The 11,861-nt window shown below is 51.5% G+C and overlaps 1 protein-coding gene across 1 annotated transcript; it reads left to right on the top strand.

Moving 5' to 3' along the window:
- Positions 1–7,469: 7,469 nt before the first annotated feature.
- On the top strand, positions 7,470–10,565 carry EVX2 (even-skipped homeobox 2). Its single transcript, XM_071746236.1, has 3 exons — positions 7,470–7,893; positions 9,036–9,289; positions 9,885–10,565. Exons 1-3 carry the CDS (start codon positions 7,470–7,472, stop codon positions 10,536–10,538), a joined length of 1,332 nt encoding a protein of 443 aa, XP_071602337.1. The 3' UTR covers positions 10,539–10,565.
- The last annotated feature ends 1,296 nt before the right edge of the window (positions 10,566–11,861 follow it).

Genomic DNA, 11,861 nt, shown 5'->3' on the forward strand with positions numbered 1-11,861 from the left:
ATAAAAACGAAGTCCAGGTTGGGAGGGGGGACGGGGTGGGGGCGGCCGGCTCCAGATTAGTTTGCCGCAGGCCGGGGGGCTGCTCATAGGCTGCCGTCGAAACATGTGACCCTCCCGCTGCCCGCACTGCCCCTTTCCCCTCGCAGCCCCCCGGTCCGCACCGACGGCGCCCCCCTTCCCGCTTCCCACCCCCTCCCCGCCGCCTCGCTCCCGCCCCGCCGCAGCCCTGGCACTGGAGAGGGGTTGGGAGGGCGGGAGGGAGGCGGTGATGGCTCTCCAGGCCAGCCTCGCCCCGTCGCTGTCACACACACACACCGCCCCCCCTTCCTGGAGTCTGCGGCTTCAAAAGGGCCAGCGAAAGACCTTCGGGCCTCCGATGTCCCTTTTGAAGCCGCGAGCAAGGGCCCTTTTTTAAGCCGCGGGCAGAGTCTTACCGTATCCCCGGCGAGACCTTTTCCAGTTCATTGTTGTGCCTGCGGCAGCGGGAAAAACCTGACACGATCTTTGTATCCCACCCTTCCCACATCCTACCTTCACGGTGATATATGGAGGACAAGGGCTTTGTTATAAGCGAGAAGGGGTCCATCCCCTGGCTCCACTAAGCTCTCGGTCCGTGGGAGACACCCCTAACCACCCCCTTTTAGTCCCCTAATATTGCTACCATCAATGAAAAGGCGTTGGGTCTTTTCTCAGAGCAAGATTATAAACCTGGCACTTATTAGATGTGACTTTTTTCCCCTTGCGATGTCAGTTCATGTCGCAGTAAGGAAGCTGAACTAAACTCATAGAATCACAGAATCATCCGGGTTGGAAAGGACCTCTGAGATCATCAAGTCCAACCCTTAATCCACTACCACTGTGGTTGCAGCGTTTGCTTATGCTGACGCCTGTTCTGGGGGTGACTTCCCACGACTGTGGCAAATCCTCTGTCCTCTCTCTCGACTGTTCCGCTGAGCTGCGATAAAAAATTGCAGGAGCATGAAGAGTTGCAAATTGAGCGAGCTCTGAAGAAGAATCCCAGCTCCAGCCTCAGCCCCATCCAAACTCCCTGCCCTTCTGGGCCGTGTTCTGTCCCTCCTCAGTTGCGTATCGCAGACACAACCCTCTGGCAGGAGCGGAGGGCAACAAGTTGGTGGGAAAGGCGGCAGCTCTGTGGGCGAACTCTCCCGCTGAAAAACTTACAGATAGGGGATGAACTCGCAGAGCAGCGGTGGGCATGGAGGGACTAAATGGAAGAGTAGTAGGTCGCGCAGCAGCCGCCCGTCCCGCAACCCCGCTTTGTAGCACGCTAAATAATAATTGGCAGCTTCTGGAACCGCTGTGAGAAATGACCGGTGCCAATAATCATAGCAACAACTGGATAGCAAACACAAGTTCACGTTCTTTAGCTCTAACCACTTAATTGACATTAATCTTTCATAATTAGCTAAGTGAGCCAGAAGTGATTAAATGTTTCGCTTAGTTATAAGCCGAGCCAGTATTTACTTTCAGAGCAGGAAACCTTACTAATTAGGACTACACTTTGTCGAGGCACAATTTTCTTATCGTTTTACATCGCTGCACGCAGCTTTCTAGTGAAAACATCGCTAAACCACTCCAGTAACGAGGAACGAGAGAGTTTATTACTTCGAACATCTTTCCATTGGTATCTCCATCCCTCGCTGTTTTTCATCTTACAATAAATTGGGTGAAATTTTCTCTCTTGTCTCAAGAGTTTAAATAGGGCCGCCGAAAGAAATCAGCACCTAAGGCATAGAGGGTCTCGGATGTTTTTGAGTTCCTTTACATCAAAGTAAAGCACGGTGCAGCCGCAGCAATGTCTGCAGAGTACCTCAGCCCTGCAGAGACCTCTGCTTCAGCGAGAGCCCCTCGTTGTTCCAGCAAACCATGTCTTTGGGCGGGTTTATGACCAACAACTTAAATTATATAAAGAGCCTTTTTGTGGAGGTTATGAAAAACAGCACTGACTTGCATGACAGGATATTATGCACAGGAATAAAAATAATGAGCTCATGAGCCGAGGTCGGATCTCTGAGAGCATCCGCCCAGTTTAAAACTGGCAGGAGTCATCCCGTACCCCCAGGGGCTATGCAGGACACCGTGCTGAGGCCCCGTCCTGGAGCAGCCCGCCGTGCCCCCTGCCACAGCAGGAGAGTCCCCATGGACGCTTCACCCCGCGGTAGGCAGGGAGACGGGCCGGGCTTGCCGAACCTCTGTCTCCTGGACAGTCCTTGCCCTGTCCCGGCAACGGATCCCGGGGTGCCCTGCGCCCCACGGAGCCACATTGCATTTTCATTGACACATTGCATAGGGATCTTCATAACACACGAGCTAGTTAGTGTAGCTGCAGAAAGTGGCGGAGTTCTCTCTCCGAAAAAAACCAAAAGCAACCAAACCTGAAACAGACAAATTGGAGTTTTGTATTTTGGTTTTTTTTTTGTTTTTTTTTTTTTTTGTTTTTTTTTTTTTTTTTTGGGTTTTTTTTGTGTGTGTTTTTTTTGTGGCTTTGTTTGTTTGTTTGTTTTAAAAGAGATTTGGTTTTGTTTTGTTTTGGTTGGCTTGGGTGTTCTGTTTGGTTTTTTGGGTTTTTTTTGGTTGGTTGGTTGGTTAGTTGGTTGGGGGTTTTTTTTTGCCACGAAATTTCCTCCAATACATTTGATTTGGTTTAACAAATTTAGGACTGCTCTCAAGCTTTTAGCACACGCTTTTAGTATTTCTATATGTCCTCCTCATGGTCTGTACCAGGAAAAAAAGCAACGCAGTTTTTTCATCACCTCCCTCGCCATAATTTGCCGGTGGCGACTGTATCTTGAGGAAGGTGCTTCTCTTGTTAGTGGTTGCTGCAGGAAAACAAACAAAAAGGAGTACAGGACAAACGGAGAAAGCAAAAATAAGAGAAACCAAACAGAATTATAATTCCCTCAGACCCTTCCCCATGCCCACTGCATTCCTCTGTTACATTTTAACTTGTGCGGACTTTTAATAGCTAAACAGAACAGGAGAGCTTTCATTTTCCCCTACCCCCTATTAAAAAGAAAGAAAAAAAAAAAAAAAAAAAAAAAAAGTGCCAGTTACGGTAATGAAAAGATTTAACTGCAACGCTGGGAAAATTGTTAAATACTTTTTTTTTCCTCTAGATCTGGGCCACAGCTTCTCATCTCCCTATTTATTTCAGCCTTTAAAAAATCCATTTCGAGTGGGAGAAAGTTTTCTCGGCACTCCCTGCGTGTGGCCTCGGTGAAGCTCTTGCGGGCGGCTGAGCACTGTGGGCGCTGAACTTGAGCTCTCGGGTCACAGGCTGGTGCTGGCTGCTCCCTGACTCCCACCTGAGCTCTGAAGCACCACGGAAACTTCGGGGACCCTGACCTGTGACGAGCTCGCCGACCTGTCGCAGTTGCGTCTGAGAATGAACCATCGGCTGTGCAGCTTTGCGACCGGAGTAACGCTTTACCGTTCAAATATAAACCTGTTTGTGTGTAAAGGCAGCCCCGGCAGAATCATGCAGTCGTTAACTCCGCTAAGAGAGCGCTCGTAGGACCTCAGCGTGGGCAGCGTGAGTGGATGCTGCAGGGCCCGCGCGAATGGGGGTTACACTTGGTTCGTGTTATTCACGGGGTGTCAGGACCGAACACGTAGGTAGACGGCCCGAGGCTGGCCCTATGCCTGTATGAGGGACTGAGGCGGAGGGGAGAGTCAGGGCTGAGCGACACAGCCACAGCGCGGGCGCGGAACTGCGCAGCCAGGCAGCTTTCGGCGAGCAGCAAGGGGAGGATGAGCACTGCAGGCAGCGCGGGCAGGGTGTGCAGGGCAGGCAGCATGGGCAGGGTGAGCAGGGCACACAGCAGGCAGGGTGAGCAAGGCAGGCAGCATGGGCAGGGTGAGCAGGGCAGGCAGAGCAAGCAGGGTGAGCAGGGCAGGCAGAGCCCGCGGCCCCCCCTGCAGTGCCGCCCCAGGGCCGCCAGGTGGCGCCGCCCTGACTGCCACCCGCCTGGCTGCGGGCAGCCTCCGCACCGCGGGGTCCCCTGGGGCAGCCCCCCCTCCCCACCCCAGGATCGTCCCCCGCTCCCCCGGCCTCCACCGAGACCGACTCGTCGCGCTCTCGCACATCTCGGGACCTTGCGCTGCCGCGGGTAGCCGGACTTCACTGCGGGCCTCCCCGGGCCCCCTTTGGCAGCCTGCCCCGCCAGGGAGGAGGAAGCGTATATTCCTATCGTTCTTCCCAAGCATGCTCTGCGTGGTGAAAAGCTGGTCGAGATGGTGCTCGGATGATTTAATACGAACTTCATTTCAATTAAGTTGCCTGACCTCTTTTTCCCTGGTAAGATTTAATGAACGAACACTGAAATATTCTTTGATGCTCCGAGTAATAACTTTAAAGGTAAAAATGAAAATACGTTTGGCCATATGCCTAAGCAGCTATTTAAAAGCACAAGAACAACTGAGTAAACACCATCTACCAAAACCTCGCGTATTTCGGCGGTCTCTGTAATTTCTTTCCCCTTTGCTCAATAATGTCACTGTAACACCGTTCTTTAGGCTGAGTAGTTGGTTTTGAAGAACTATTAACATATGCCGAACAGTTTTAAATAGTGCTATTATTTTTGAAAACGAAAACAAAAAATGGCTCAGTAAATGCATCAAGTTTGCTGGGAATATAAATATCAGATGACTACTTAATAAGTGGCATGACTATTTGGGGTGAACTGATTAAGTGCATGGCAGAGAACATTTTTGTTTCCTCACACCTACTTAGTAGAAGATTATTATAATCTTTTATGATATGCTACTTCCCTGCATATGAATGAAGATCTTTTAAAATACATTGTGCATAACGTAATGGATCAGTATTATTTAAAAGGCCCAAAATATAGCATAACACTAATAAAAATAATTCACACACGTATTTGTGTATAACTTATTTTTCTCACGTTGGGGCTTTTCACGTAGTCTTTTCCAACCTCTCCGAATACCTTAAAAAGCGTTCCCTCCTTTTGAGTGGTGCAGTAACATTTCTGGCGTCTGAAGCTGAGACGGCTTTGGTTGTGTGCTCACACGAGTGCGTCGGAGATGTCGTATCTAGGCTGCGGTTTTCCACGGAGCTGGGGAAAGATGCTCGCCCTGTTACAGCCTCTAAGAAAACAGACGAGGGCGCCAAACGACAGCAATAAACCCGGCCACGGGCTTCCGTTCCTCCTCCCTCCTCTCAGGGGCTGCCGGCTGCAGTGGGAGACTCAGGAGCGAGCAAGCAGAGCCCCCCCAGCAGGGCCACCTGCGCCCTGGACCGCCGGGCTGGGGGAGGGCGAAGGGGGGAGGCGGTGCCTGTTGCCGGCCACTGGGCCGCGGTCAGTCGGGGCCAAGATACGGTGTAGCAACGGGGACACCCTCCGTCCCGCCGAGAGGGCAGCGCAAAGCCCCCGTCCCCGGGCCTCGGTGGGATGGGCTGCCGGCACTCTCCACCGCCCCGCGGGCTCACGCCCCGCTCCCTCCGAATAGGCCCACTCCGTCGCCGCGCCCGCGGGCAGGGAAAAGTTGATATTTACTTTTGTCTGGTTTTGGGGCTGTAAAATGCAGGACACCACATTGCAGTCTAAATTCATATTTCAAAGGATTGACATAAAAAAAAGTGACTGACGCTCACTAATGGATTTTGCAAACAACGGCTAGAATGTCTCCTAAATATTTGGTGGAGTGTTTAGGTGGACTTTAACACTTTATTAAAAAAAAAAAAAAAAAAAAAAAAAAAAAAGAAAAATCTGACAAGTATCCCATTTTCGAGCTATGAATCATGCGCAAGACCGTAAGAACTTATCAGATGACTGTGACTAGCATTAGTAGGAGCAGCTCTCCTCGCAAAATATCAAACCCGCCTTTAATCACAGAAAACACTGGGGTGTTCTCCGGGCAATGAAACTCAGATTTCCTGGGTCTAAATAGTATATCATGTGGGTGAAAAAAATTCACGGTGAGAATATAGGTTGGGCATCTATTGAAGCACTCTCCGGAGATGCTAAAGACAAAGGATTTATCTTCGTTTAAATGGTTGCCATCAGCGCCATTATTACTAGCAAAGTTATCACTGAAGGGAGACTTTCCGACTCTCACGCCTGTCGAACACGGCAGCCTGTGTCTCTTGCAGCGCGGCGACGCTGAGCCCCGTGGCACCCGGCAAAAGATTGGAGGGATAAGCTAACAGGTAACTTTGGAGAGACGGTGCTAGAGGTGATGTCTCGGCTAGATAGAAGCCTGTGGGCAATAACCCTCCGTCGCTTATTTCTATTATTAGTTTTTAATTTGAAAATGCGTAGGCTTTATTGGTGGTGGGGAGGGAAGAAGCAGAGGGCTGGAGAGAAACCTGCCGGGTGTATGAAATGACACGGCCGTAGAGTATTTTAAATCACGAATGCATTTAGTGTCCTTCGGTTACTTCTTCCCTGACATACAGTACAACTGCCAGTATCGTCCTAGAGGGGAGAAAAATCACAGGCTAGCTTCGTCGATAAGGAGGATTACAGAAAAGTAAAAAGGAGATCATGTGTAAGGACGCAACGAAAAATATACATCAGAATTATAAAATATTTGATTAAAATAAATATTTTAATTTCCAGGCAATTGCTGTAGGCACATTCGAATCAGTGCATACTCACAGCACCGGTCTTAAAAAGTCTGGATAAGGTTCGTCCGTGTGAGGGGGTGCGTGGGGGTGTCAGTATAAATTCCTAAATAAAAGTATTAATGTAGTCTGGAAATGGGAGGGAAAAGTAAAGAGAAACAGTGGCAGGACGTTCTCGGTCCTCTGGTCCTCTTCCAGCATTTCCTCGCGTTGAGATCTAAAATCCACCTCAGAAATGATAATAAAGAAAAGCATTATCTAATATTTAGCATGTAGTTCTGGCCGAGGACAAATGAGAAAGAAGCTGCATCATTAGGACCTAAAAGGCAACAAAACAAAAATCAGAGCATAATGATGCACCTAAATGAAGGGGGAAATGTTGCACAGCTCATTTTATTAATCAGACTGTCAATTTCACCCCAGAGGCCAAACCCCAGAGCAATTCAAGCAAGATCTGATCAAGCTAAGGACAAGAGCTTTACTCCTCACTTCTTGTCTTTCTTTCTTTCCACCTGGATATATTTGTCTGCTCTGAAGCCGCCTTCATTATCCACTGACAGGAGCTTGTATTTATTTGCTTATAAACCTGTTACAATAAATGATTATTCGAACAGCGTCATTCGTACCTTAATGACGAGCACCACTTTTTGATGAATGACATTTCGGGCTAGAAAGGATGTATGGGTCATTTTGACCAGTCATTCCCTCGCTTTGGCATCCCACAATTTTTACGCCTCCCTCAAAAAGAGATAATAATATTTAGGGACACTTGCCGGGCTGAATGTGAATTAGCCCCTGCTGCAGCTCATCATTAGTACAGGACCAGCCCTGCAACTTTGACATTTTTTATAAAGCTGAGATGATGGAAAGAATAAGAAAAGAGATGATCCTGATGGAGAGAGGGCTGCACAGCCCTACAGCTGGCAAAAGGCTCTCGAATTTGTCAGACTCAGCTGGAAATGCGGTGCTGGAGGCCCTTGAAAATTCTCCGCACAGTGGTCGCCTCAGCCCGAGACTGACTGCCGCCTCCCTGCACAGCGCTATAGGGGACATCTCCGCCAAAGGCAAATTTGAAATAGACACTTTATTCAATCTTCAGCATCCGAGCAGTGAAAGCACTGTCTCCTCCGAAATCCCGCCGTCAGAAAGCAGGAAGAAAATCAGCCTTTATTCCGAAGTTGCTCAAGAGGCAGATATGAACAGTGATGTGGAGGTGGGCTGCTCCGCGCTCCGCTCCCCAGCCAGCCTGACTTCCTCCCAGCTGAAGGAAAACAGTAACAAAGGTAACTCTTCCTTTATCGTCTCCATCTAAGCCCCGCACTTTGCCAGTCGGCTTTAAAAACCAAAGCAAACCCGCCGCCACGGCCGAAGTTGCTCGCCTCTGCAACGGCGCTCTCTCTTCTACGAAGACAGAGCTCCAGGCGGTAAAATATTATTGCAATTTACTGCACTATTCTGATAGCCGAGATACACTTCCCGGGCAGCTCCTGTGCGGATGTGTGCATGTGTGTGCGTGTGCGTGCCCAAATCCATTGGAATGTAGATATATTTTCAGAGTCTATGTGGGGACAAATATCCACCCACCTACATTTAGGGAAAGCTTTCTCCTTAATTTTCCTCGCGCTCTTGGAGCTCTCGGTGTCTCTCAAGCTGTACATGTGTGTATATACATACATAGATGAATTAAGAGAGACAGGAATGAGAGAAAACTGCCTGTATTTGTTTGTGTGTGTCCTTCTGTGTGTATATGTAATATTCCGTCTGTGTCCACCTCGGGGTAAATGGGCATTGTTCACTTTTCCTCTGCTTGTAACAGGGGGTTTGAAACAGCCAGGTCTCCTTCTCCATGCTTTGCGGGGCATGGTGATGGACGGTGGTTGTTATTATTGCTGTAATTGGGGAGGGGGAGCCAGGTGAGCGGTGGATTTCCTAGGGGCCACAGTGCATGCCATTTTTGTTGAATGTGCCAAGGAAAGGAAGGGATCTTCGACGTAACGCTGGAAAAAAAATTCTTTTATGGCTGCTCTTATTTCGTAGTCTCAAACGAAAATAAGAACCGCAATGGAAGTGGGGAAAGGCTAGCGCCGAGCCCGGGCCCCTGCCCTCGCCCGCTCTCCCCGGGGCTCAGCTGCCCTGCATCACCTAACCCACCCCAACTACTGTGGATAACGCGGTTATGAAGTACTGAAAAAAACCAAACCAAACCAAACAAAACCCAAAAAACCCAAAACAACAAACGAACCAAACAAAAAAATTCCAACAACAACAAACCCAACCCCCCCAAAATCCCACTTTATCGATTCTGTTACCAGCAGCGATTTGTAAGGATGACAGCTGGCGCTAAGGACGGGCGCGCAGGGCCCGGTCGGGCGGGCTGGGGGGCCGCCCCACGCCCTCTCTTACCCCCGTTGCGCTCGCCCTGCAGGCTACGCGGAGAGCAGCCCGGCGCCCAGCACGCCCGCCGCCGCCGCCCCCGCCGCCGGCATCGGCAGCCTGCACGGCGGGGGAGCTCTGGGCGGCTCGGCGGCGGGGGCCGACCAGGTGCGGCGGTACCGGACCGCCTTCACCCGCGAGCAGATCGCCCGCCTGGAGAAGGAGTTCTACCGCGAGAACTACGTGTCTCGGCCGCGGCGCTGCGAGCTGGCCGCCGCTCTCAACCTGCCCGAGACCACCATCAAGGTACACCGCCCCCCGCGCCCCGCCGAGCCACCGCGGCCCTGGCGCAGCCCCGCTGTGTCCGGTTGCCTATAGCCGGCCGCCCGCGTCCCTCTTTGGCCGAAGGACTCGCCGGGCCCTTAGGCCCTTAGCTGTTATCATCCCTGGAGTTCTTTTGCTTCTCTGCACATAAAACTTTTAATTTCTTTTTTTATTTTTTCCTTTTTTAAGTTCTATTTATATCCCTTACTAGTTTTTTCGCGTTAGCGTATTTCCTGAAGAGGGGAGAGAAAATAAACGCAGCTGTTAAACACGGGGGGATGAGCGCGTCAATATCGTAAAGTTATCGTCTTGCGTGAGTGTGTGGGAAGGGAAGGGAAAAGGTTTATTCAGACTGAAGGGGTTCTCGCCGGGCCGAGGGGGATAATAGCCACTGCTCGACTCGAGCAAGGTCAGATGCTCATACATGCCTTAGGGCACCGGCGCAACCGCGGGCCTCACGAGTTGGGGTAGGGTGTCTGTGGGCGTCCTCCGGTGTCCGCGGCTGGAGAGGGTACAGTGGGGCGCGGGGCGACGCGGAGCGGAGCTGAAGTCCCGCTGTGCTTGTCTCCTCGCGCAGGTGTGGTTCCAGAACCGGCGGATGAAGGACAAGAGGCAGCGTCTGGCCATGTCCTGGCCCCACCCGGCTGACCCCAGCTTCTACACCTACATGATGACCCACGCGGCGGCTACGGGCAGCCTGCCTTACCCCTTCCATTCCCACGTCCCACTCCACTACTACCCCCACGTCGGGGTCACCGCCGCTGCCGCTGCTGCCGCCGCTTCGGGCGCCGCCGCCTCCCCCTTCGCCACCTCCATCCGCCCGCTGGACACCTTCCGCGCGTTGTCGCACCCCTATTCCCGCCCGGAGCTGCTCTGCAGTTTCCGACACCCGGGCCTCTACCAGGCACCAGCAGCCGCCGGCCTCAACAGCAGCGCGGCCGCCTCTGCGGCAGCGGCGGCGGCGGCAGCGGCGGCGGCGGCGGCGGGGTCGGGGCCGCCGGGGGGCTCGGCCCCCTGCTCCTGCCTCAGCTGCCACAGCAGCCAGACGGCGGCGGCGGCGGCGGCGGCCTCGGCGCTGGGGTCGCGGGGAGCCTCAGCAGCTGCCGATTTCCCCTGCACGGCGGCGGGGCAGCGCTCCGAGAGCGGATTCCTGCCCTACTCGGCAGCCGTGCTCAGCAAGGCCGCCGTCGCCTCGCCGGACCAGCGGGAGGAGGCGCCGCTCACCAGATAACTACCCCGGCCCGGGCCAGGGGGTGGGGGGCGTTTTGTAGAGGGGGTCGGGCCGGGGGGCACCCCTGGCTCGGCCAAAAAGTTCCGTCTATTTTTTTACTGCTGACCGTCCCGCCGCCCAGGGGCGCGGGACCCGGCGGAGTGGGCGCCCCGCGGCTCTTGCTCTCCCGAGGAGGCCTCCGCGCAGTATGTGCTGCCGGGCACTTCCTGGTACCATGCTCTGCGAAGCTGGGGAGGCCTGCGGGGCCAGGGAGGGGAACCTGGCGGAAGGGAATGTGTTTCGGTTTGAGTTTTTGGTTTGTTTTGGTTTGTTTTGGTTTTTTTGCTTTTGTTTTGTTGGGTTTTTTTTTGTTTTTTTTTTTTTTAATTATTATTATTACTATTTCGGTTTCAGTTCGACTAAGTGGGAAATGTCTCTCGTATTCTGTACGTCAAGCGGTAGTTAATGAGACTGCCGCGGCCGGGCCAGTAACGGAAAGGGAAGTGCGAGATTGACAGGATGGGAAAAGGCATATTTTAAGCTCACGCATTCTAACTACCATAATCCACGCTATCTGGGAAATACTTGAATCTCTCTAGGCTGTTTTCCTGAAGCATTTTACCTCCCAGACTCTTTTCTAAATTCAATTTTTTCTCATAGCGTCTTTCTCTCCTTTCTGTAAAGCGGCTTTTGGATTTATTTCTCAAGCACCTCTGTCGCTCCTTTGCTTCGGAAAAGCCACCACTGGGTAACTGAGACCTGCTATACCAAACCACCGCTACTGGAGGGACTTCCTTGAACTTGAAGAAAGGCACATCAAAAACCACCAGTGTTACTGCCATGTCAATTTTGATGCTAATAATGTGCAGATTATGACGAAAATTGCCAATCATGTTCTCTGATGGACCTCCTTTGAATGTGGAATTGGAAAAAAGTTCCCCGCACAGAGACCTGCTGTCAAGTACTAACAACCCGCTAAGGGAAGTCATTAGAAGAGACAGATAAGAGACTTGGTACATAAAACATTGTTCTTGGTGCATAGAATGTATGTTATTTAATGTTATCTCTGTTACCTGAAGTGATTTCGCACAAGAAAGCCACTTTCTTATCATCTCAATTGCCAATTTTCATTTTGGTAACTTGGACGCCCCGGGTAGACTTTTCTCTGTTAAGCTGATATTCCACCAATGTGAAGAGCCTCATTAAATCAAACCCAGATATTTCCATAATGCTCCCTACAGAGCCACTTCACTCTTCACATAATGAGATTTTTCTGAAGAGCTGAAGCCCTCATCTAACTTGCTATTGCTTGTTTAGGCCCTGTGTGTATGTGAATACGCACAC

Source organism: Heliangelus exortis, chromosome 6 (genome assembly GCF_036169615.1).
Source record: "Heliangelus exortis chromosome 6, bHelExo1.hap1, whole genome shotgun sequence".
Classification (NCBI taxonomy): Eukaryota; Metazoa; Chordata; class Aves; order Apodiformes; family Trochilidae; genus Heliangelus; species Heliangelus exortis.